We start from the raw sequence: 24,171 nt of genomic DNA, 5'->3' as shown, positions 1-24,171 counted from the left end.
TGACCATTTTACGAAAATTGGAATGTTTTTATGTATCAAATTTTGTTTCAATATCAACTCACTGACAATAAGTATGTATGAGACAAGCGGTTTGACTGAAACATTTTTTTTACTGCACGAAAATCGGAAAAGAAAAATGTATTACTAGAGTTGTCTCCCATCTTCGGATGGTCGTAAGTTTAAGATACGACCATCCGCTTACCACCAGTGGATAGTGTCTTATATATATCAGGTTTAAAATCGATTGGTTTACTTACCTGTATTTTACCTAATTCTAATTTTAGTTCTAATTCTTATTGTGTCGTTCTACCTACAAACCCTTACAAAGGCTATTAATAGAGATCCATTCAAATCATTGTAAACAGTATAAAGTGTGTGTGTATATATTTTAAGAAATCGGAAAACATTACTTGCTTAGATAGCAAGCTGTAGTTTGTATAGATTACAAGATGGGTGGAGGAACCTCATTCCCAAGAGAGCCATTAGACAGAAACAAGGTTGTCATTGTCACAGGCGGTAATACCGGTGAGTTAGGAATAAATTTATTTGCCTTATCATACAAATTAAGTCCACGTGAGTGAAGAAGCTTGTTATCATAAAATTGTGCGGTCATTTTCAAAAATATATGTTTCTCTTTAGAAAATTGGCAAAATTAATTTAGGTGTGTTTTTCTAACCAGAAAGTGTTTTCAATCATAAATATCAAAATCAGGTAACGATAGATGGCTACTTGGATCTTAATTTTGATAATTCATTAACTTTTACTCTAAAAAGCCTTGACAAGGAATCATGCTAAATTATGCATACATGTATTTAAGTTACTTTAATGAAAGCAATTGTTGCAATACTTTATTATTCAGACATTAACGTTTGTTTTTACCAATTTTTCTTTCATTCTTATAAATTCGTATGTAATATTAGCATGTTCATTAAATAATATTCGTTCTCATCCAAATGATATAGATACGTATGATACAGAACTCCTAACAGGGTGTATTGTGCTTGAAATTCATATGATAAAGAAATAATCTTTCAATCAGTTTAGTTGAGGTCTAGAGGCATGTCAGTAACTGCTAGTAGTCCTTTGCTAACTGATGTGTCATTGTCATTTTGCTTCGTTTCTTTTGTTAATTATTCTGACATCAGACTCGAACTTCCTTTTTTCTGAGTTTTACTGGGCATATTTTTGTATGGTTGGTTTTTTGATACATTTGCTATAATTATAGTGGGTTTTGATATCTCACAAAACATGTTTAATCCCGCCGCATTTTGCGCCCGTCCCAAGTCATGAGCCATTGGCCTTTTTAATTTGTCTTGTATGAATTTTAGTTTAGTTCGTTTGTGTATTATCACTGAACTAGTAAACATTTTTTATGTCTAGGGACCAGCTGAAGCCTGTCTCTGAGTGCGTGATTTTCTCGATGTTTCAAGTGGCCTTCGTCTATTTTCTGATCATTGGTCGGGTTGTTGTAACTTTGACACATTACCCATTTTCATTCTCAATTGTATGTAAAGAATACATTTACATTTTATCAAATTTCAGGATATTAAATTTATTAAATCGAGAAACCGGTACAGAACAAGTGTATTTTCCGAACAAAACTCTCCTTTTTCGAGGCCAGAACAGAAAAAATTATGTTTTGAGATATAAATATGACTGTATTGTAGTTATCTTTATACATTGACTATCTAAATGCAAAGTTTATAGGACAGTAACTGTATAAAGCACAAGTACTACGTTCAACCCATTCGTAATGTGCAAATATCATACATATGTAGTTGCTACGAAAGCCGAGAAGGATCATTCATAATTCAGAATTCAAAACTCGCAAATCAAGAAAGATAATCCTGTTTTATTGCAGTTGCAATCCAAACACAATAAATATGATCTTAATCTGATCAACTGATCTGATAAAGTATACCGTATATTAATAATATAATAGTGCACATACAAACATTATATACTTTTCAAAGGATATGTGCTGACTATATCACTTTTACTCCGGGAGAGAGAGATATCGAGTGTCACTTCAATCCTTATTCGAATTTTTTCTTCTTCTTTTCATGACTTGAGAATCCTTCATCATATAAAAATAAGAAGATGTGGTATGATTGCCAATGAGACAACTCTCCACAAGAGACTAAAATGACTCAGAAATTAACAACTATAGGTCAACGTTCGCCCTTCATCAATGAGTAAAACCCAGATCACATAGTCAGCTATAAAAGGCCCCGAAATGACAATTGTAAAACAATTCAAACAAAAAAACAAATTTGATATACAGCAAAAAACGACAAACACCGAATTACAGGCTCCTGACTTGGGACAGGCACATATAGAATGTGCATCATCCTCATTTATGCAACACAAAAATATGTCGTCCACTTTTCGGTGTAGTGAATGAGAATTATTGTCAAGTGTTAAAATTAGAGAATAGGTAGGCGAAGAATGGAGATCATAGCGTTGTTTTTTTTTATCCACAGAGGGAACACATTGAGAGTTTTATGCTGTAATAAATTAAGTACTTCGCATGGTGTCTGAAAAGACAAATTTTCTTTCATTGTAGAGGATGCTTACATAGTTTTGACATACTAATGATTTATTTATTAATTTATTTCTGTTATTTCTTTAACCCGAAACCGCCTTTGAAACTGGTGAAAATGTTTTGCAATGTTCCTGGATATCAATTTTACCAAGGGTTTTCGGATTTTTTCATTACTGTCATTGGGAAATCTAGTGTCAAAATATTACCTTCTAAGTAAACACTGAAAACTTGATCTTTCAATGTTGGTTTATGTTTTAGCAAAGACACTATAAGTTAAAAATTCACAAGAACACTTTCTGGTAGTAACAATAAAAAAGATTTGCACTAAAAAATAACATTTCCAAATAAAGTTATCATTTCCCTCCTAAAATAGCAATTAAACGACGAGTACAACAGGCTACAGAAACTTTGTGTATAATAAAGATAAAAAGAAGAAGCTTTGTGTCAAATTAGGTGAAAATACTCCTATGCGAATATATTCCTGGAGTACCAGCTTTAATTTATGTTTTTACCGGCTGTATATCTCTTTGGAACATGCTTATTATCCGCATATGTCTCATATGTACATTTTGGTTCAGTGGTGCTGATGGCATTTGAAGCAGTCCTCTTTTTTATATAATGACATCGGGGTTTTATATGACTTGCTATGTGGAATAGGGTTCGCTCATTGTTGAAGTGGTAATAAACATTGTATGTAACTTTCATAACATTTGGTTGAGGCAAATAAAATTAGAGCGCGTAGACGACAAATTTAACATTTTTTCCATTCAAAAATGGGCTTGAACGGTGAAAGTGATGCCAGCCAAATTTAAACTTGATCTCAGTTTGGTGGTAATAAGAATTGTGTATAAGTTTCATAGTATTTGTTTGAGGCAAAATAAAGTTAAATTGCGGAAACTTCTAAGTTATAAATTTTCCCATGAATACGTATGGACGTACAGACGGACAGGGGTTAAAATTTATGCCCCCTCCGCTGTAGCTGAGAATATTCCGGCGGCACGTCTGTCTGTGTATACCTTCGTATAGAAATATGCCATTTATAAGAATGGATAAGTTTGAAAAAAGTTTGTGTGTAGAAAAGGGGGGATGCAAACTTCTGAAAGTGACAAGTGTCATAATCTTAAATTAAGTGATTGTTCTCTTTCATTTTCATTTTTTAGTTTCAATTTTTGTCTTCAAATGGGAGGGGGCATAGTTTTGTCCCCTTTTTGCCCCTGGCTCCTATACGTACACTGTTGTAATGACATATTTTTTGTAATAGCAAGGAAACGAGTCAATTCGAATACCGGTATGAAAATGAGACTGTTCTATGACGACTTTTATTTATTGAAGGCACTAATTTATAAAATACAAAATTATTGTATTTATTGAATCTTAGTAATGTTCAATCGCGTATTTGAATAAAATTTCAAAGAATTTTTACTACAATACAAACAATTCTTAGCTCTATTTTAGAACATGTAATTTAAACTTGTTGAAACGAAGTTAGTTTAAAATTTGTCAAATTATGCTTTAAGAATTCCTTTTCTTTCCAATGTGTCTTCTAATTTAGATTTATCATGCATGTCTCTAAACAAAGTATGCGACGCGTAACAGTTTATTAGTCTTGGTGTTCTCATATATGCATTTGATACGTTGTATTTATTATGGATATATTTCAGACTCCATTTATGAGAGAAAATCTACAGAGCAGAGCATTTTGTTTTGTAGCTCTATTTTAGAACATGTGATTTTAAACTGGTTGAAATGAATTAAGTTTGAAATTTGTCAAAGTAAGCTTTAAGAATTCCTTCTTTTATTTGATATTTATTATGCATGTCTCTATACATAGTATGCGACGCGTAACAGTTTATAACTAAGTGTTTTGATATATGAATTTTATACGGTGCATTTGTGATGGATATATTTCAGACTCCATTTATGAAATAAAATCTATAGAGCAGAGAATTTTGATTTTTTTTTTTGTGTATCAATTTAAAATGTAGATTCAAATATTTTTCACTTCAAACGATAAAGTAAAACTTCTTCAAAACTTATATATAATGTATAGTTCGGCGTCCGCAAAAAAGAAGCCATACGTATTTCTTTGAATCTCGATATTTATCATGTTTATAATTTTTCTAACAATGACGTTCTAACTCCATAAGCCTGGAAATGTCATGGCGGGTCACAATTTTAATATATAAATATAGGTACTATATATTAGTTAACATTATATAAAAATGGGTACATTGTTTTAAACAAACGTAGCACACCCTTACCAAAATAAATCGAAGTAAGCCCCTCCACCCAGATTAAAATTGATAATTCCAAGATTAAAGTCGACAATTTGACAAAAATAAATAAAAAAGGATGACCCTAATACACTTTCGTAATAAATGGAATTACATAAGTAAATGCCAAAAGTATCATCTTTCGTCAATCATAGACCGTAACTCCCAAATAACATAAAGAAAAATCGTCAAAAACTTAACACGAATTGTGTTGATATAACAACATAAAATTATCAGAATTTGATAAACGATACACAAAATCTGTCTTTTGTATATACATATTTTAATAACTAGATTCTTCCGATGGAAAACTAGATTATTATAAGAGATTTGTTGTTGTTTGCTTAACCTCCAGTGGTAAATATTTCATGCATATTTAAACTTTACGAAAAAGCGATGATTTAAATTTTTCCATTGTGAACGTTCCATTTCAGTGATGCGACTTTCCAGCTGTAGTAGTATAGGGCTCGGGTTTCCTTTCCTATTTTCTTGATAGAAAGGTTGCTACTTGCAATGACGCTGTGTTACCAAGGGTTTCAAATGGTAAATTTGGATGTATCCCTATGAAGGTGTAACGGACCCTTTGCCTTGTTTCAATGGGTTCGTGTTGTTAACAAACTTTCTAAAATAGCTTTCAGTAGTATATTGAAGTGTTAAAGTGCGATCTTTTTTGGCTTTCGTAAGCGCGGGGAATCATGATAGATTAATGTAGGATTTTTGAGTTTTTTTGAATTTTGAATTTTGAATTTTGAGTTTTGAATTTTGAATTTTGAGTTTTGAATTTTGAATTTTGAATGATCCTTCTCGGCTTTCGTAAGTTGCAGCTACCTCTTCAAATAACCATGTCTTCTTTTAATGCATTTGTACAATACAATGATAATTGATTGTTGTTAAGTCATTTGAATAAACAATTAAAGAAACACGTATCTGTTGGATCTGTAATTAGGTTTAAAGTTGTATTGATACACTCTGACAGTTATTACACTGTAACAAGAGGTTGATTAAAACTAATTTACAATTTAATAATGGAGAACAAAACATTATACGTATATACCTGTTATATACAATTTTATTCTCACATTTCATAAAGATTCAAATGGTTGACTAGCCCTCAATATTAAATTCAGAGATAAGCAACTCTTTAGGGGCATTTGTTGTGTTGTTTGTAATCAAAATTGTGATCTATGACATTCGCCACTGTAGGTTTAAAGATGACCCAATGTGGATTTGGTTATTACGTAGTATTCTAGGAGGTATCATTTAGTCATAAAGCTCTGCACCTGCTTCGGGTGATATATAGCATTGCTTTCAAATATTCTGCTTTGAGCGTTCCTGGTGAATGTATTTTTTAAAAGCCATTAGGACGTCTGAAACCTCGAAAAAGTGTTGTTTTTTTGTTGTTTTTTTTTTTTATAAAACTGACTCGATATCGTTGTTGATGGACAGTCAGTCCCCAAAGGTATCAGCTAAGTAATAAATTATGCCAGTACTTCTTACGGACATGATTCATAACGTTTCAGTTTAGTACTTCTGAAGCGAGTATAACAAACCTTTCTTAGATTTCCGTATAAATTTATGAATTATTGAGAAATAAAGGTTTCAACTTCATCACGCAAAGTTGAACTAAGAAGGATTTGGCTATGGTTTAATGTCCTTTTTGGTCATATAGCTCTTACCTGATTTGTTGCATATACCTTATACTTCTTTGACTTTAATAGCACTCATAATGTTGGTAAATCCAGAAAAGCACTTCGGATGCACGGAATGTATTGAGTGTTGTCTAATTTTTCAAACACGTATGCGATTCCTCTCCTGGTGAACTATCAGTGGTATCGTGAGCTCAGTAGTCTATGTCTTGAAGTACGAACTCTCCTGGTGAACTATCAGTCCCCGAGAGTATCATCAGCTCAGTAGTTAGAACCTTTGTCTAGAAGTACGGACAACATTTATGATAAACCTCTCTAATATTGTTATTTTGTACAATTCGAAAATTAAAAGAACAAAACTCCTTTAGGCCAATTACTCCTTAAATGGATTTGCCTATTATTTTATGTTCTTTTTATCGTAAAGTTATTCAACTATTTCGGTACTTATATAATATTGGCTTTTTTCATGAAGGTTTATCTAGAAAGGCGTTTTGAACGCATGCAATTTATAACGTGTTGTTTTAATAGTTTGAAAGCATTGAGATGATACCTATGCTGATGGACCAAATCATTCTCAACTTGTACGTTTATAAAATTTGAAAACTATACAGAAACTAGGCCAAATAATAAGAATAAGAATATTTTATTATTCCAATCAAGGGCCCTTGATGGGCAGCATAACATGTACACATAGAACAATACATCATGATTTGTAACAGAAAAACATTTTTATATAATAAAATGAAACATTAAAAAAAAGTTCAGACAGGTGTTATTATCTTCATTCTATAAAAATCAAATACATTTAGTTCCAGGCAGGATCAGAACCATAAAATCATTACAATTATCATTGTTATTACATACATTAACTAACATTTCGTATAACATCTAGACATGTAATAATATAGTTCCCTAAATATTTAAATTTTCATTTGTAAATAACCAAAGAAATTTTGCCTCATTTGAAAGATGTACAAAATTAGGACAAATACAGTTTATCTTCTTGAAAAATATCTCCCTATCATTTTTGTATGCTGGACAACTAGTCATAAAACGATGTTAATCTTCAACAAGATTTAGAGTACATTTCTTACAAAGCCTTTGATTTCTTACTATATATAATGTTTTATACCTGCCTCTTTCTATTTTGAGATCATGTGCACTGATTCTAATTTTACATATGGCACTTCTCAATTGAAAATTGTTTAAAGATAGATACATTTCTTTCGAAAAACAAGTTTTAAGTTTGAAATAAGTATCTAATTTACTTCTCTGTGTATCTGTTCTTTTTGTGTTCCAAAATTTTATAAAACTATTACAAAGTTTTTGCTTAACTGACTTGATAAAAAAGTTGAGCTTCACCTCCAAATTATGAATATTCAGCTTTTTAAAAATGAAATAAAGTATTGACCTTGACTATTTAGTGAACAACTATCCGCCCTTGGTGTGGGAGCGGATAGCACAATTTTACATAAAGGGAACTTATCCAACGTTGAAGTTATGATATCTTTCATTTTGTTGACACAGTGCTCTGTTGAATTTTCCACCATTTCATTAGAAAGAGAATGGAAAGCTATTACATCTGGTTGTTTGTTTACATCTCTGAGCAGGCTTTTTGTTTGTTCAAACGTATACGCATTAAGCTTCCTCAAGGTAAATTTGGAGGATAATTTGGACGGTTCAATTCCTTTTATATTAGATGTTCCAATTAATATTACAGAAGCCCTTTCCTTCACCTCATGTTGCTGTGTTTTTGGTTTACTCTGGCTAGCTTGTGTTCTGTCTCTTTGATGGGTTACTGTTTTGAACTCTTCCTTGTTCACCACAGCACCTTCTTGTTGTTTTGCAAGTAATAGTTCCTCATCTTTTGCCTGTATTACAGAACTTAATTCTTTATATGATCTAAATGGATTTGGTTATTATTCAAGGTCCTTAAAGGCATACATCTCTTCAACTCTTTCGTTACTTATACAGTATTCGCTTCCAAATATGCAGCTTTCAGCGTTCCTGATGAGGGAAACCCAGAAAAGTGCTTCGGGTGCATGAAATGTATAAATTGTTGTTTCAAAGACTATCACTCCCCGCGGGTATCATCAGCTTAGTAGTCAGAACTTCAGTAACCTTTTTAAAAGATTCGTTTAAAAATCTGGAAAAAAATGATACAACGGTTTCAAGCCCTCTGGCAAATTTGACTTTGGATGGAATTGTCTATTATTTGTAGTTCATTCTTATCATAAAAGAGGGACGAAAGATACCAAAGGGACAGTCAAACTCATAAATCTAAAACAAACTGACAACGCCATGGCTTAAAATGAAAAAGACAAACAAACAACAGCACACATGACACAACATAGAAAACTAAAGAAAATACAACACGAACCCCACCAAAAAACTAGGGGTGATCTCAGGTGCTCTGGAAGCGTAAGTAGATCCGGCTCCACATGTGGCAGTAGTCATGTTGCTTATGTGATAACAAATCCAGTATATAGTCTGATTCGGTAGGTAACATTCATGAAAGGGAAGGGGATTGTAGTTACGACGTAAGGAACATATCCGATATCATTTGTGAAACGGTTATTCCATAACAGCCAAACAACTCGTGATGGCGTCCGTAAAATTTACGAAGGGATGATTTCAACGTCACAATTTGGAACTCTTGGTTTAATAGCTTCCTTGTGAGCAGCAACCCTCTATCAAGAAAATCATGATAGGAAATGCAAGCACGGGAATATCGTATCAATTGTGAGATATATACCCCGTATGCAGATGCTGCTGGAATGTTGCTACTTAGAAATGGAAAGTTCACAATTAAGCATAAAGCTCTCCAACTCTTTCGGTTCTATTCATAATTTGCTTATCATATTTGGCTTTGATCGCTCCTGATGTTGGTAACGCAAGAACCGTGCTTAGGACGCATGAAATTAATGACGTGTTATTTACATTTTTTACTGCACAGAGTCGATACCTCTGCTGGTGGACTATGAGTCCCCTATGGTATCATCAGCACAGTCGTCATTACTTCCTTATGACATGATTTTAACAAACCTTTCCAAATTGTCAGATAATACGATTTGTAATTGTAAAATGTTAAATGTTTAAACTCTGTCATCCAAAGTTGATCTTAATTGATTTGGTTATTATTTGAGGTCTTTTAATGTCTTATAGCTCGTCAACTATTTCAGGTCTTAGACATTATTAGGGTTCAAAGATTCGGCTTTGTGTGTTCCTGATGAAGGTAAATCAAGAAAAGCGCGTCGAACGGATGAAATTTCGAACATATTATTTTTATTTTCTGAAGTTGGGGAAAAAAAATATATAAAGATAAATAGTGTTTCTGTGACTTTCAACTATCTTTTTTATGTAACAGCCTATTTATTTCAGATTTATTTTTCTTGTCAAAAGGTCAATAATTCCTTAACTTTATAAAGGCTGTGAAGAAATTAAAATAGTACACTGTAATCTGATAGTAAAAAGTTAAATCACATAAAATAGTGAATTAACTCCGAGAAAATTCAAAATGGAAGGTCCCTATTCAAATGGCAAAATCAAAAGCTAAAACACATCAAACGAATGGATAACAACTGTCATATTCCTGACTTGGTACAGGCATTTATTATGTAGAAAATGGTGGATTGAACTTGGTTTTATAGCTATAACTCAGTTCCAGTATAGTATTGTTTTTCGAATTCAAAGTTCAAAGTTTTAAGACCACATCCATGCGCATTTTTACTCATATATGCAGGTGTTGAACGTCAAAAGTAGGTTAGATGAATTCCGTTTATATATTATCGGTAAAAGCAAACAGTCTCTTGGTGGACACTGCAGTTCGTATAATTCTAATTCCATCGATTTATTTTTTAGGAATTGGGTATGAAACTGCAAAATGGATTGCTATGTTGGGTGCAAAGGTCATCATTGCATGCAGATCAGAGGACAAAGCGTTGGAGGTAAACGATTTGAGCTTATTTTTAATTGAGAATAAACACAAGGAATCCTAGTCAATTAAGTTTGGAGTCGAACGCACCTGCCACGGTTGGGATTCGAACTAACCAACTTCCGAAGCAAGGTTGTCGGCTCTCCGGACATTCCCGAAGTCCTGCGTAATTGATTGCCGAGTTCATGAGCTTCGGTCGTTGCTTGGAAGTTGCGAACTAACATTCTCGGTGTTGCCAGAGTAGTGATACAGAGGTTCTGCTGCTTAGACATCAAGGTCCCTTATACGATTAGGGTAAACAAGTCTTAAGGAAACAATTGTTTTAACATAACTGATTGTATAATTATTCATAATAATTTGGAGGAATTTAATGAAAAGAACACATGGACTCGGTTAGCAGATTAAAATTTTGTAAATCAATGTTTTTAATTTATTTTTTATTATTTCAAAAGTAGGTTAGATGAATTCCGTTTATATATTATCGGTAAAAGCAAACAGTCTCTAAGGATTTATCGTTGTAGTAAACGCATCAACCCGGAAGTTTCCGAATGATACGTTGCTTTCGCCGGGAAATTTGAATATTCTGACACGAATGCAACTGAAACTGCGTAAGGGTTCTGTTAATCCACAAATCAAAATATGCATGTGATAGAAGAATAATTTCGGAAGAAAATGAGGGCTGTTGTAAGGTATATAGTAATTTATTAATATTTTTAATTATTTTTTATCTAAAGTAGGGAAGGCAATTCAAGATGGCGACTTAGATCCCTTTAGGTTTTTTCAGTATATGGATATGGATAGTAAACTGCACATTGCCAGAAAACAAAGAAATAGTAAAGGCAACGTTAAATACGTTAATATAGTAATGCAAATAGACAGATAATAATAAAAAATAAATTAAAAACATTGATTTACAAAATTTTAATCTGCTAACCGAGTCCCTGTGGAAAAGAATACTATAGAAATATGATGTCTGCATTCGTTTAATAAAGACGATCTAGTAGGTTTAATTGGAAGTTTTTCGTAATCAACCTAGAACAATTAAAACTTTTTTTTTTAATTTGAGTTTAAAACTTAAACTTGATCGTGTGAAAGTTTTAAGCCAAAACTCACTATATGTCATACAAATGTTGACGTTTCTCTGATACAAATGCTCTTTTTCCATAAATCGGCTAAATTGACCCGATGTTAATTTCCGGCGTCATGTTGAAAACTTGAAGTCTGTTTTAATACTATGTATATATGATATGTGTGTATGTCACATTTTTTTCAACGTATATGTTATAGGCAATAAAAAGAATGAAAGAGGAATACGCTACAGAAAAGCAAAAGGGAACCAAAGGAATCATTCAAGATGGCGATATAGATGTAACATTTATGCAAGTGGATTTGGCCTCCTTACAGTCTACCAAGAAATTTATTGAAAATTTCAAATCTTCTGGTCAAAAGTTGCACACGCTAGTTTGTAATGCTGGTTTGGGATTTCTTCCATTGCGTAAGTAACTGTATACTTTAAAAGAAACCCGCAAAATAGCGGGCATTTGAATCGGATTGTAAATTTGTTTTCTGTAGTTCTTTTATTCAGTTTCTAGTCTTGTACTTATTGGAATGTCGCCGCGATGTAGCCTCTATATCCTGGAGCGGTGTAAAGCTAACATCAGTCAATTAATAATTATAATTTGATAGCTTTTTGTCAAATTTATGTACAATGTTATTCTTTGCTGTTTGATAACCATATGACATTTGGTATTGACGAATGACTTAAAAAGCCGAATTCAATGACTGCAACATTGAAAAATATTTCTCATTTCGAGACCAAAACTAACTAATGAAAAAAAATAGCTTAGCAACTACATTGACCATATTTACTTCAGAACACAATGTCAGCTTGTCATTTTGATTAAAAATAAAAATAAAAAATATACACTTTAAAGGTTGCACTTTGTAAAAACAGCTGTTTCTCAAACCGCGCCTCTTTTGGGGAGATCTAGAATATTCATAGAAAATAAATTTGGTTTACATACTGGTTCCCAGTTCTGATTTGTATGTTGCATCTTATAGAGACATAACTTTGGAATGTTACCAGTAAATATACATGTGCATATTGTTTATATTGAAATATGTGGTAGCCCTTCATTCGAGGTAGGGGTAGTTAAGAAAATTAGTGCTAGTTTAAAATCTGAGAAGTTCAGGGCATATAAACGTTGAAAATATGCCGCACAGCCCTATATTTTGACCTTTGAAAAAAATTGTAATGCATATGAACTTTCAATTCTAGGATAAGATTTTTTTCAAAACTTCATAGAAAAAATTGGTACAGTTTTAGCCGTAAAAGGAGTTACTATGGGAAATTGCATTATCAATATTTACAGTATGCAACCTATAAGCACGTTTCTAATTATAGTAGAATGGAAATTGTTTATATTATACAAATCACACAGGCTCTAACGCCCGAAGGCAAGGTTAACTGAGGTGGTTTCATAAAATTATGGCATACAAATTTTTATGAGTTATATTCATGAAATGTGAAGTGCATAGTTTGCAGTTCTATCAAAGTGAGGCGAACGATACTACAGGGAAATTCACACTCATATGTCGAAAATAAACTGATAACGCCATGGCAAGAAAAGAAAAAAAAAAGGCAAATAACAGTATACATAACACAACAAAGAAAACTAAAGACTGCTCAAAAAGAAATTGTATACGTGTCATCTTTCTTAAAAGTACAACAGTGTATAACATAGCTTAACAATTATTCTGGTCATTATCTTCTGTTAACACATGGCAAGAGTAAAATCTCTTTGTTCTTACTGTGGTATAATCTGGATAATGCACAGCTAAGGTGTGCATTAACTACCTCAGATAACTGCACAGTTCAAATCTATTTTTACCTTTAGGGGCGGTTCTTTGATTTTGAATGGGGCGTTATTCTATCAAATTAAAAAAAAAATCCACGAGTGTAGCGAGACTAAAGACAATATTGACGTTTTGAAGCTAAAACACGATACTTTGTCAAATCCAAGGGTTAACGACCTGTTCGCCCCCCCCCCCCCCCCCCACCCCCGAATCTGCCATCTGCCTTGAAATTACGACAAAGATAAACTTCGTACAAACATCGTAGTTTCAAAATAAAAAAAAGAAAGGTTTCTCCTATTTTATTATATTTTGTGTACAACGTAAATCTATATCAGTGTTTTAAAGTAAAAAAGAAAGTTAAAACAATTTTTGTTAATTTCTGCCCAAAAAGAATTGTATCTAAGAATATCCGAATATAAAGAAATCAATCTGATTTAGATTAGTTTCAGACTCAATGGAATTTATAACGACTTTTTGAATATCCGAATATAAAGGAACTATTTTTGGACCAAATTTAATGAGGACCATATTTCAGTTTGTTTTAAAACAGGGGGATTAGCTGGAGATCAATCAGACTTCATTTAGATGGACGTGTCTTAAAAAGTAATACAGAAGATAAAAAGAGATTGGGGGGGGGGGGGGGGGTGTTAAAGGTTTTGAAAGAGAAACGTATTTTCTGTTTATTTGATATTTTAGATTTAAATAATATAATATCTTCCTCGTTTCTTTTTCTCTCTAAGCATATCATTGAGGGAAAGAAATTCAAAAGCAATTATTCTGATTTAAACTCAATAACCCTTGCAGTTATTTTTTTTTATATTCATACACCGATTTGAAAGTACACAGTTTGTGAAAGTCTTAATCGTCACCAATTAAATAAAAATGGGGAATAAATTTAACGGAAATATTTTAATCAACAAAACATTTTTTTTTTATCATTTACTCAAGCCTGAGGAAGCGATAAAAAAATATACCATTAAATCGCAATTTTAGAAATATGAAAAAAAATATTAATTTTAAACTTACCAAAGTCGTATTTTCGCCTTGCTTTACCCTACAAGAAACTTTCCTAGGATCCGTGGATTGCGGAATGACGTCAACATTTCTAAAACGTTCACGTAAATTGATTGCGTCATGTGTTAAAACAGTTATTGGCCAATCAAATCGGTATATGAAATTTAATTTGCACAGCACGAGATGACCCAATAACCCGAACTCCTACGTCGTTCGGGTTATTGTGTCATCTCGTGCTGTGCAGATTAAATCCCATATACCGACTTGCTTGGTCAATAACTATAACATATATTTTCAGTCCAATTTTGAATCCCCCCCCCCCCCCCCCCCCTATTACAATTCTATACTAGAATTCCTGTCTGCGCTTTTCAATCAGATGTGTGATCTATTGTATAAGATTAGAAGATCTTAGAAGGGTTAAAACTAATAGTTTCACACGGTTGGTGAAGATTTACTACTTTATGAGATTTCTTTCATTTTGAATCTGGTGAGATTTTATAACAACCTAATAAAAAGATTGTTGATCCCTATTAGTTCCTTTTCTGGATATTCGTCGCAAATAATTACCTATTTCTAATGAGGTTTAATTTTAGTTGATGAGTCTTGATCGGATTTGTCAGTGGATTCGACTGTTTAAGTGCTTAAGTAGTATTGGAACAATGCTTTTTGCATAATTATCAAGGTTTCCGTGTTATGAGGGACCAACGTACTCCAACTTACATTTTGTATAATGCATACCAAAGAAATGTAGGTTAGCAAATAGCAATTTGAGAGAATATGGCCAGTATTCAATTTTCTTAGGCACGAAGCTGGAAAAAAACTATTAATCAAAACCATTTGATAAATTCAATCTTTCTTTTCGTTTATTTTTACATATATTTATATTTTACGACTATACCTTTCTGATTCCATTAAGGAAAAATCAAGGAACAAAAGTAAAAAGTTGACAAAATGTATTATAAAGCGTAAATTTATTTTTTTGTTGATTTTCAGAAATGACAGAAGACGGAAACGAATTGGTATTTCAGGTAGTATTCTTTTACAAAGTTATTTAAATATACTTTAATATGTTGTGTTTAAGGTCGGCTAATCTCTGAGGTTTAATGAGCGTATGCAAAAATTATGTCCCGTCGTCGTTAACTGTCCTTAAAATCTTCTTCATAATAATAATGTGTTTTCGTTTTGTTCCGTAATGTAAGAATAGAACATTTTCTTCTTTTTTTTTTTTTTTGCTTTTATGTCTATCTTCTCAAAACTATAAAGGAATATAGAAATATAAAAAAACAGTTATAATCAGATAGACATTAAACGAAAAGCAAATATGTAACACAGCAACGAAATGATTTACAGGCTTCTGACGTTGGGCAGGCGCACACAATATATAGTTCGTTTGTGTTTGGACTATTGCTTTTAAAAATTGCAGTATACATTTTTAACGTATTCAACGCAGAAACATAGACATTATTTCAACCAGATATTTTTTATAAAAAATAAAATAAATAATGTGAATACTTAATTCATAAATACAGAAGAAGGGAAATAACAATTACAGCTTAATTATGTCATATTGCAAATGGTGTTTATGCTATAAAACAAACGTAAGCAAATGATGTAGACTCATGTGGCTTTTTTTACAGACCAACTATCTTAGCCAGTTCCTTATATGCGTACACCTAATACCTCTGATGGAAAGTTCAGGTTCAGACGACTGTAGAATTATTATGGTTTCAAGTAGTGTGCATGATTTTGCACCACCGTTTGACATTTCAAAGGTGCAAGGAAAAGATTTGAAACCAAGTTCTTATGACGAAGGGGGATATTATGCTTATAGTAAACTGTATCAGGTTTGTATGTTAGTTTTTTTTATTTCTTTTTATTTCAAAGATGTCAATTTTCTTAATTGTAGATCATTTAAATATTCCTCTCTAAAATTACCTGGGAAAAAAACAAACATAGCCATTCTCATCATTGGGGAATATTGATAATGAATAATTGATAAATTAAAAGATAGGTAAAAAGAACATTTTAAAATCAACAAGTATGAGCATGATAAGATCAAACAAGTCAACATGGTCAATTGACTGATTTGTGACGTTGCATCATTGACTATTATGTTGAAAAGGTGATATGACAACAAAAAACTCCAGGGAAAATTCAAAACTGAAAGTTTCGTGTCAAATGGCATAAATCACATGGCACAAGATACACCCTTGTAGATTTCGATAAAGAGCAGGCTAATATCGCTACAAGGCAGCATTCGCATCCGCAAAGTAGAAAGGGATTAATATAAGTTCATACTTATTTCCCAATCGACTATAAATCAATATGTTTAAACTAATCAAAGCTCAAACACATCGAATGAATGGAACAAAGGCCATTCATATTGTTTGGTACAAGAATTTCTCTATGTAGAAAATAGTGAATTAAACCTGGTTTTATAGCTAGCTAAACTTCTATGAATAGTTATCAGCTTTATGAAGCAAAAAAGATCTACAAATAAGCCACATGACCTTAATCGTCAGTCAACTCCTTATTGAAGTTATTTTCTTTTAACGTTATTTGTTACTCTTGTTTGCATTTTTGCTTGTTCTCTTTAAAGGCACTATCTTAAAAAGTCTATTCGAATCAATTTTTCAAAGAAGTCCACTACAGCCGGTGCTGGGGGGAAGGGGGGGTCTTAAACTTGCAGTGAGGTGAGGTTTTTTGGTTTGTTTTTTTTTAATCCTCTCTGATTTTGAGATGAAGAACAGCATTACAATCGTTGTTTCTTTGCTTTTTGTAAGTTTTCAAAAGTACTGCACATTTACTGAAATTGTGCCATGGATGAAACCCCCTTTATCCATTTTTTTATATTCTGATAGAGGGGATCGAAACTTTTAAAGCAAATATTATCAGCAAGACAAGAAAGACAAACAACTTAATATCATTCGTTCACTCCCCTAAGAAGCTATTGCCCTCAAATTGTGAGTTTTACTATTCCTACAATTTTGGCAAATCTTAAAGATAGAGAAAAACTGGCAAAAGAAGAATTGACCAACAATACACATCATTTAAAGATTTTATCCATAAATTATATTCTGGTATAAAATGTTGGAGAGTGCATTATTGAAGATGATCATAAACCTGGATGCGCAACACATGCTATTTAGAGCCTTTAGTCAGTAAATCAACCAATTCATTGGACGCAAAAAACTTTTTTCAATGAACTTGTAGATACAGACAAACAAAAATCGAACAAAAATGTGTAAACGTCGTTTTTAATTTTTTTTTTTATTTCTTAAGCTAAATATATAATTTATTTTTCATTTTTTTATTTAAAAGACATTTATTTAGTGTTCTTTAGCTTATGTTTTCCATGCTATTGCCGGCGATGGCGATGGCAATGTTGAAGTTTTAGTTATAGGTTTTATAAGTATGTGACATGTTCGAGTTGAAATGTAACATTAATGTACTATTTGAATTATAAAATGCTGTATGTTGTTCTATTGTTATAAACGTTGAGCTTGTTTCCTTATTGTTATCATCGTTTATTTTGCAATCCCCTTTACAAAAGCTGCAATTTTATTTTTTGGGTTCTTACTTTTTCTCATAAGAAGCATATATCGTTTTCATATATATCATGATTGTGATTTCAGGTTATGCAGATGTATTTTATGAATAAAAGGTTGAAAGACACCAATGTGTCAATCCTATCTATTCATCCTGGAGTTGTGAAAACAGAGTTTCAGAGGAATTTCGACAAATCTGGTGCTTGTTGTATTACGTCAATTGTTAAATGCTTCATTTGTTGTGGTAAGAATCTTTTTTTTTATTTCAACCAACGTTTTTCATTTTGCTCCTAATGAATCCTTTTCTTTTGTCTATCACGAAGTTTACAGAAAACGTTAAATTGATCTTTCTTTTTCCATGTTGTCAGACGTAATGACCATATGATGTGTCTACAAAAATGTCTAGTCTTATGTAGACGTCAAAAGTCAAATCACAAACATACTTAACTCCGAGGAAAATTCAAAACGGAAAGTCCCTAATCAAATGGCAAAATCAAATGATAAAACACATCAAACGAAACGCGCGTCTGGCGTATTTAATTATAACACTGGTACCTGTGATAACTATTTACTCTTAAAACGAATCCCTATATCAACTTCACATATAATATAAGATGAGCTTGACGTTTAGAGTCTACGTAATGGCGTTGTTTATAATCTTACGTGTAACAGTGTCCTTTTATTTGTCTTTGTAAACTATTACTTTTATTGTTTATTAAATTTTTTCTAATATCCATTTCACGTCACTTGGTACTATCCTGTCGTTCCGTTCTTGTAATATCGTAAATTTTTGTATTCCTGTCTTTCATTTTTGCTAATGTGTTTTGTCTATAATTTTTTTAATTCTTTGTTGACATATTGTTTCATTTTTATAGTGATTAAAATGTAAACACAATGTTGACTGGTGTACCCCTATTTTTTTTTATGTTTGTCTGTTTTATCTTTTTTTGTTTGTTCAATCATTGATGTCAGTTTTATGAAATTTAAAGCGACTGTCATACAAGTGAGAGGTTAAGCTCGCTTTAAAACCAGTTAAATCCACCATAGTCTACATAAGAAAATGCCGGTACCAACTCAGGAATATGACAGTTGTTATCCATACGTTTGGTGTGTTTGTGCTTTTAGTTTTTCCATTTGATGAGGAACTTTTCTTTTTGAATTTTCCTCGGAGTTCAGTATTTTTGTGATTTTACCTTTTAGTATAAAGGTTTTACTTTTTTGGATTCGAGCCTCACTGATGAGTCTTTTGAAGACGAAACACGCGTCTTACGTAAATACAAACTTTAATCCTGGTATCTATGATGAGTTTATTTACAACCACTGTGTCGATGCCACTACTGGTGGAGTTTTAATTCCCCGAGGGTATCACCAGCCCAGTAGTCGGCACTTCTGTGCTGACATAAATTATCATTGATATGGTCATATTTATAAATTTACTGTTTACAAAACTTTTAAATTTGTTAAATACTAAGGCTTTACTACCTCAGGACTTGATTACCATAGCTGTATTTGGCAAAACTTTTAGGAATTTTTGTCTTCAATGCTCTTCAACTTTGTACTTTATTTGGCCTTTTAAACTTTTTTGGATTCGAGCGTCACACTGGTGAGTCTTTTGTAGACGAAACGCGCGTCTGGCGTATATACAAAATTTAATCCTGGTATATCTATAATGAGTTTATTTATCATAATGTCCATTTAGGTTGCGCTAGAAATGCTTTCCAAGGAGCAGAAACTGAGATTTACACGGCAATAGCACCTGAGCTTAAAGGAATTAGAGATGTGTACTATGTAGATTGTAAACCAAAAACTACAGCTAGCCAGTCTAGGTAAATACAATTGTTAAAATGAGGGAAATTTCATAGAACTATTGATTCATTTCTGCTTTCGTTATAACTTATAACAACATATACCGTATAACTTTGACAAAAATGATTTATTTATATATTGAATGATATGTTATAGTTATTGACCAAGCAAGTCGGTATATAGAATTTAATCTGCACAGCTCAGGTGACCCTTATTAACCCGAACGACGTAGGAGTTCGGGTTAAAGGGTCATCCTGAGCGCGTGCAGATTAAATTCTATATACCGATTTGATTGGCCAATAACTGTTTTAACACATGACGTCATTAATTTACGTGAACGTTTTAGATGTGGACGATTTTCCGCAATCCACGGATCCTAAGAAAGGGGGAAATACGACTTTCATTGGTGAGTTTTAAATTGACAACTTTTTTGGGGTTTAGACTTTTTGTAAAATTGCGATTTAATGGTAGATTTTTTCTTAATGTTTCTGTTTAATCTATTCCCATTTTTTTTATTTAATAAGTGACGATTAAGACTTTGACAATTTGAGTACCTTCAAATCGTTGTATGAAAAAAAAAATCATAACTGAAAGGGTTATTGAGTTTAGATTAATTGCTTTTGAATATCTTTCCATCAATGATGTGCTTTAATAGAGAAAGATAAACCGAGGAAGATGTCATATTACCTAAATTTTAAATGTTGAATAAACAAAAAATACGTTTCTCTTTCCAATCTTTTCCTCCCCCTCCCCCAAATTTCTTTGTATCTACTGTGTTAATTTTTAAGACACGTCCATCTAAATGAAGTCTGATTGATCTCCAGCTAGGAATAGATATTGAAAAAGTCGTTATATTAAATTCCATTGAGTCTAAAACTAATCCAAATCAGATTTCTTTTATTCGGATATTCTTAGATACATTTCTTTTTTGGCGGAAATTACCAAACATTGTTTTAACTCTCTTTTTGACTTTAAAACACTGATTTAAGATTTATGTTGTACGCAAAATATAATAAAATTTTTATGTTCAAGCTCAGATGAAAAAAAAAGGAATGAGAAACCTTTCTTTTTTCCTATTTTGAAACTACGATGTTTGTACAAAGTTTAATTTTGTCGCAATTTCAAGGCAGAAGTCGGATTCGGGAGTGGGGACGAACATATCGTTCACCCTAGGATTGGACAAAGTATCGTGTTTTGCCTTAAAATCGTCAATATTGTTTTAGTCTCGCTACACTCGGTGATATATTTTTTTAATTTGATAGAATAACGCCCCTGTCAACATCTAGGAACCGCCCCTAAAGGTAAAAATAGATTTGAACTGTGCAGTATATCTGAGGTAGTTAATGCACACCTTTGCTGTGCATTATCCAGATTATAGTACAGTAAGAACAAAGAGATTTTGCCCATGTCATGTGTTAATCACTATTTAACATTTAGAAAACTGAATTTTCTTTTCAACTTATCTATTTTCAGACTAAAAACGTACACTTAAAATAAGCTTTTATCAAGAATAAAATTTCTATATTCGACAGGAAAAACGATGCACTTTTGCTCATTTACCTTTTTCAAACCCAAAGGGGACATAAATTGCAATAACAAATCGTAAAAAGGTTGATAAAACAATTCACATTGAAATAAGTTACTTACAATTTATACAAAAAAGAAAACAAGATTTTAAGGTCAACAACAACAAAAAAAGAATTAAAATTTACAAAAAAAGAACTTATGTAACATATTATCTGTTATCCATAAATTTACACCGGCTGGTGGGAGTTTCTCATAACATTGTTGTGAATATGATATACATGAACAAAACAATATCTTTAGTAAATGAGAAATGACAGTACTCAATGGTTATTTAAAATAACACTGTTACAGACATCAGGAGGAAAACAATAATTTCAACAACAGACTAATATTTTAACAATATGTTACGCTTTGAATCATCCCCAGTCACATACCAGTTCGGAATGCGTTGCAAACACCTTTCATTCACAATAATTTCTTTTACACGGCGGTTACGAATCTTGTTTTACGCATTGACTATATTTGCATTTTGATCGAAACTCGGATGATATGATGCATTTTTGTAAAATGTTCCATTTCCCTAGTTTTTATACTAGAATGGATTAAGTTTTCAGTAATACACCTGCTGCAAATGTTTTATACATCATCTTTTCTATCAGCCTTTGGTTCTAACTGACTATGAAAATAAGTTCAGAAAAAAGCTTTTTTGTCAATCGTAATTTGGTTAAAAATATTTTAACTTGCAGTCTAGTAACAGCCATATGCTACAGATGCTGACATACAAAATCACATTCATGGTATCATTGATGCATTTTTGTATAAGAGTCTCCTCTGATTTGCTGAACCTGCATCGTTTAACTATTGTATAATTTATATTCCTATGGTCGTGAAAATGTATAATCTTATATAATCCATATACTTTATCTTTTGTTTTAGAAATACTGAAAATCAAGAAGCATTACTTAAACTTTCTCTCGAATTGTTGAAAGACTATATTCCGGACAGTTTAGCTCAGAGGTGGTCACCGATCACATAAGAAAACTGTATTTTTTAACTAGTGTTTCTAAATTTGTCAATTCATTGTAAACAACATTGTATAATACTATTGTGCTATCTGAATTTGTTACCTTATTTGTCTAACTGTGTTGTTTTATGTCCGTCTGTCCATGTTATTTGAAAAATTAAGGTAAACGAAAGTTTTGCCAAAAATATGTATTTATCTTGTTTTGGGACTTTATCGTATATCTGCATCTTTATTTGTTAGTCTATACTAGTATTAAAAAAATATTTCTTTTAAACATAATTTTACCTTAAAATAAATGTTCAGTCGGTACAGAAAATTAACTATAACCGTTTTTATAGTACAGAAAACTAACTATAGCCGTTTTTATAGTACAGAAAATAAACTATAACCATTTTTATAGTACAGAAAACTATGAATAGTGATTTTTTTTTCAAAAGTAATAAATTTTGGGTATAAAATGAGTGAAGTGATTGGGAAATACCCAGTGAATACAAGAACCCAGTATATATTTTAAGAAAGTTGAGGAAAAGGCAAACACATGTGTTCTATCATTTAACTGCTTCTCACATACATTCTGTTTTGCTTGTCCTAAAACTAGTTTTAAAAAGGCAAACAAAACTTTTTTTCTCTTATGGAAACGCTTGAAAATGATTTTCTGTTATGGATAGAACTAACAAACAGTGGAGTTTTTTTTAATTTTTAACTATAAAAACATAAAGATCAATTCTAGAAATCTTACATTTAGGAAGAAAGAAAAGAAGTTAGCAATATCCCTTAACTCTACTATCCACTATACAGATGATGTTCTCTCATTAAATAATTCAAAATTTGGTGACATTGTTGAACGCATCTATCCCATCGAACTAAAGATAAAGGATACAACAGATACAGTAAAGTCTGTCTCATATCTTGAATTACATCTCGAAATTGACAATGAGGATCGGTTGAAAACAAAATTATACGACAAAAGAGATGATTTTAGCTTCCCAATTGTGAACTTTCCTTTTTTTATGTAACAACATTCAAGCAGCGCCTGCATACGGAGTACATATCACCCAATTGATACAATATTCCCGAGATTGAATGTCCCTCTGGTTTGTTTCGCCCCTCCTTTAAAGTGTCAATTCTAGTGATCAATAAGTGTATAACATGCCCTCTTTTTTCTATCTTACATTTGCACAGATTTTTTTATAGCTGGCTTTCACGGTTTCTAATTTTTCTTTATTTTGTACTTCTTAACACAACTTCAGATGACTTCACAGTTCTGTTTTGTTGCTTCTTTTTTCAAAATGATTGGCGGTATTTTGTTTTTGTTTTGGATTTTGGGTTAATTGTTGTAAGAATAGATTACGATGTTGAGTATTAAGTGCCGATCATCAATTACGACAAATGAATTTCAAAATGTGCCATTTATCAATTCAAATTCGATATTTACAAAACAAATGCAGTAATATTATGATATATTAATACCCCTCTCAGCCCTAAACATTTCAAATGTCATTGACCTAAATATGCCATCATTATACGTTCTTGTATTGATAAGTAAATCTGTAAACACTGGACACTTTTAATTTGCAAAACACTCATTTTGCAAATCCACCAGAAAAGTAGTTAACCGGACGATTATTTCGGAGGACAGTCACTTGCCACAACCCTTACCCGAAGTCTGTTGTGTTGAAGTTAATAATCAAGCTTATATTTTAGATGATTATGAACTGAGTACAGATATGTTTTGTACACATTAATGTGTTGGGGACAACTCATTGAATCTTAAATATTTTAAGTGCTACAGTATTTTCTAATGCTGCAAAATGTAGAAATTGAGCTATTTTACACAAACAATTATTCTTGTTAAAATTATTCGCACTGACGAACGCTATTTTATTAGTGCCGAAATATTTGTCAACACGATTTTATAAAAGAAGGGCGAAAGATGCCAAAGAAAAATTTCAACTCATAGTTTGAAAATAAACTGACAACGCCATGTCCAAAAAAGAA

General features: G+C 32.0%; 1 protein-coding gene across 1 annotated transcript; it reads left to right on the top strand.

The window, feature by feature from the left end:
* The first annotated feature begins 316 nt into the window (after window positions 1–316).
* On the top strand, window positions 317–22,264 carry LOC139512782 (WW domain-containing oxidoreductase-like). The gene is made up of 8 exons (XM_071300693.1): window positions 317–525; window positions 10,326–10,411; window positions 11,686–11,893; window positions 15,262–15,296; window positions 15,906–16,112; window positions 17,904–18,060; window positions 19,516–19,642; window positions 22,086–22,264. The coding sequence occupies exons 1-8, from the start codon at window positions 450–452 to the stop codon at window positions 22,183–22,185; spliced, it is 996 nt and encodes a 331-aa protein (XP_071156794.1). The 5' UTR covers window positions 317–449; the 3' UTR covers window positions 22,186–22,264.
* Window positions 22,265–24,171: the final 1,907 nt, after the last annotated feature.

Source organism: Mytilus edulis, chromosome 2, assembly GCF_963676685.1.
Source record: "Mytilus edulis chromosome 2, xbMytEdul2.2, whole genome shotgun sequence".
Classification (NCBI taxonomy): Eukaryota; Metazoa; Mollusca; class Bivalvia; order Mytilida; family Mytilidae; genus Mytilus; species Mytilus edulis.
Note: the sequence above shows the minus strand (reverse complement) of the source record. Positions and strands in the feature narration are given on the sequence as shown.